Source organism: Lipotes vexillifer, unplaced genomic scaffold (genome assembly GCF_000442215.2).
Source record: "Lipotes vexillifer unplaced genomic scaffold, Lipotes_vexillifer_v1.1 scaffold97, whole genome shotgun sequence".
In the NCBI taxonomy this organism is placed as follows: Eukaryota; Metazoa; Chordata; class Mammalia; order Artiodactyla; family Lipotidae; genus Lipotes; species Lipotes vexillifer.
In genome coordinates this window covers 606663-609580 of record NW_006775688.1, presented here as the reverse complement: position 1 = coordinate 609580, position 2918 = coordinate 606663, and the positions used below count along the sequence as shown (strand labels likewise).

At 44.2% G+C, this 2918-nt stretch overlaps 1 protein-coding gene across 1 annotated transcript in view; it reads right to left on the bottom strand.

Annotated features, from left to right (window-relative positions):
• LAMC2 (laminin subunit gamma 2) overlaps positions 1 to 2547 on the bottom strand; it is a 60630-nt gene extending 58083 nt beyond the window's left edge. The window contains exon 1 of the mRNA XM_007450135.1: positions 2469 to 2547. Within this exon, the coding sequence (XP_007450197.1) occupies positions 2469 to 2547 (79 nt within the window). The remainder of the gene's footprint in view (positions 1 to 2468) is intronic.
• Positions 2548 to 2918: the final 371 nt, after the last annotated feature.

The following is a 2918-nucleotide window of genomic DNA, read 5'->3' as shown; positions in this document are numbered from 1 at the left end:
CAGCTTACCCTTCCCCCTCCCCATATCCTCAAGTCCATTCTCTAGTAGGGCTGTGTCTTTATTCCCGTCTTACCCCTAGGTTCTTTTTTTTTTTTTTTTTAACATCTTTATTGGGGTATAATTGCTTTACAATGGTGTGTTAGTTTCTGCTTTATAACAGAGTGAGTCAGTTATACATATATATATGTTCCCATATCTCTTCCCTCTTTGTCTCCCTCCCTCCCACCCTCCCTATCCCACCCCTCCAGACAGCCACAAAGAACCGAGCCGGTTTCCCTGTGCCATGCGGCTGCTTCCCACTGGCTATCTACCTTACGTTTGTTAGTATATATATGTCCATGTCTCTCTCTCGCCCTAACACACCTCACCCTTCCCCCTCCCCATATCCTCAAGTCTGTTCTCCAGTAGGTCTCTGTCTTTATTCCTGTTTTACCCCTAGGTTCTTCATAAAATTTTTTTTCTTAAATTCCATATATATGTGTTAGCATACGGTATTTGTCCTTCTCTTTCTGACTTACTTCACTCCGTATGACAGCCTCTAGATCTATCCACCTCATTACAAATAGCTCAATTTCGTTTCTTTTTATGGCTGAGTAATATTCCATTGAAGTGGCCTGTCTTTAAGGAAGGGGAAAGTCTGGAAGTGAGCTTAAACACTGCTTCTGACTTAATGATGTAGATGGAATACTCAGAGCTTGTCCATCCTTGAGAAGTTAAAGTCCAAACTCTGTCCTCCTGAGTCTGATTTTATTAAACAGTTTACTAAAAAGTTATTTTATTAAACAATTCATCACCCTACGTATTTGTTTCTGTTATCTAATGCTAACGCACACACATACACTCAGCTACAGCCAAAAAAGGAAATTGCTTCAACAGTTACTCATTATATAAAACATATGTAACTTGTTCCCTTATTACTTTTTTTTTTTTGCGGTACGCGGGCCTCTCACTGCTGTGGCCTCTCCCGTTGCAGAGCACAGGCTCTGTGGCCATGGCCGTGGCTCACGGGCCCAGCCGCTCCGCGGCATGTGGGATCTTCCCGGACCGGGGCACGAACCTGTGTTCCCTGCATCGGCAGGCGGACTCTCAACCACTGCGCCACCAGGGAAGCCCCCCTTATTAATTTTATAATGTGGTCCCTAATGTTCCAGTCTAAGAACCACTGGATCAAGTGCCAGATGTGTCTCTGCCAGTAGCTGCTTATGTAGCTTTGTGCAAATCCATTTCCATATTTTCTTTTTTTAAACCAAGGAATTCTAGTAGTTGATCCATAAGCAGTTCCTCTGAATTCTAATATTCAAAGACTGTTCTTACTTTTAGGATGTTTCTCACTAGGTTAAAGTTATTTATTCTGAGGGATTCTAACCCACATGAACATTTTCATAAGTGGTTTTTAAATGGTCGTCAAGGATGATGGGTCGTAAGTTAATTCCAATATTATCTTAGGAAAAAAAACAAAAGACTATCAAATGCATTCAAACACATGCTAAAACATTCATGCCATTCAAATACAATTCAGGCAGCATCACCCAGACTGCAAAGTAATAATTGAAATATCTAAGATAATTCCATGTACCCATGAACCTGGTCTCATGTTCACACATGCACATGTGCGAAGATGGCTCTTGGACCTATTGAGATAATTATTGAAATGCCATCAGATACAAGAGGCAAAAATAAACCTGAGAATTTGGGGTAATTACACAGGCAAATATCATTGGTGAAACTAAGTGACTACTAAGTAAAACTTAAGGAAAACACCCTTTATGTGTTGTCATAGCTGACACATGCATACAGTAAACCGTTGTTAGGTGCCCAGAAAGTTTTGTTTATAGGAGTTGAACTTCTCATGAAGTGACAGCCACTGGGTGCCCTAGATAAGATCAAATGACCTATGACATAGGTGCCCAATAAATGCCTGTTGAATGAATATTATGTGAAAATACTATAAAAAGTAATGTTATGCAAAAGTAAAGCATTGTTAAGACTCTTAACTCATTTTCCATCCCAAAGAAAGGGGAATACCAGAAGGATGACTGAAGAGATTCCTTTTCAATCTTCGTGGGGTTCACAGTCACAGAAAGCATTCTCACCAAAATCCCATCAGTAAAAACACACATTGGGAATAGAATTTATATACCAACATGTTTTGCTATTATTGATCAAACAGAAGCCCTTTGATCAAAAAAGCAATTAAGAAGGAACAATTTTAAAGCAAGGAAAACCCTGGTTTGGCACGACCTATTGGCTTCATATTTTAAAATCAGACAGATTTATACAGTATTAGTAAAAAATATATATTATTGTAAAGAAATCTCTGGAGGAGCCCCAGATGGGGCAGGAGGAGGGAGCTCTAAAGAGGTTCTCACAAAGTGGGGCTCCTCGGAGGTGCGTGCAGCCATCACGGTCTGCAGGGAAAGGCCAGTTCCCAGCCCAGGGCTGCGCCGTTCCTCCTGGAAGGGACTCACCTGGCGTCTTGGAGTTGGTCCGGGCTGCAGGCAGGAGGAGCGAGAAGCAGAGGCAGCAGCTGAGCCAGAGCGAAGGCATGGCCGGGCCGGGCCGCGCAGTCAGCCGCTGCAGGGGTGCTGCCCTGCACCTCGCGGCTGGGAGCTTTCGCTCTGCGCTCCACTGTGCCTTCCTTTTCCTTGATCAGGTGGTTTTATCGACTCTTCTACCTGACTCAGTCCTGACAGGAAGAGAGCGTGTGTTTCAGGGTGTGACTCACCTGTGAATAAGGAGGACCCAGCCCTCGGGAAGCAAACACACAGCACACACGGAGCTGTAAAAGCGCTCAAGCGCTCACCCCAGCTGCCAGGCTCCCCCCTCGCCGCAAGAAGGGCGCACACCTGACCTGGGCCGAGGGTGTGGTGCAGAGGCTTCAGCCCAGGGATCCTTCTGGAGGAATGTGCCAGATCCCA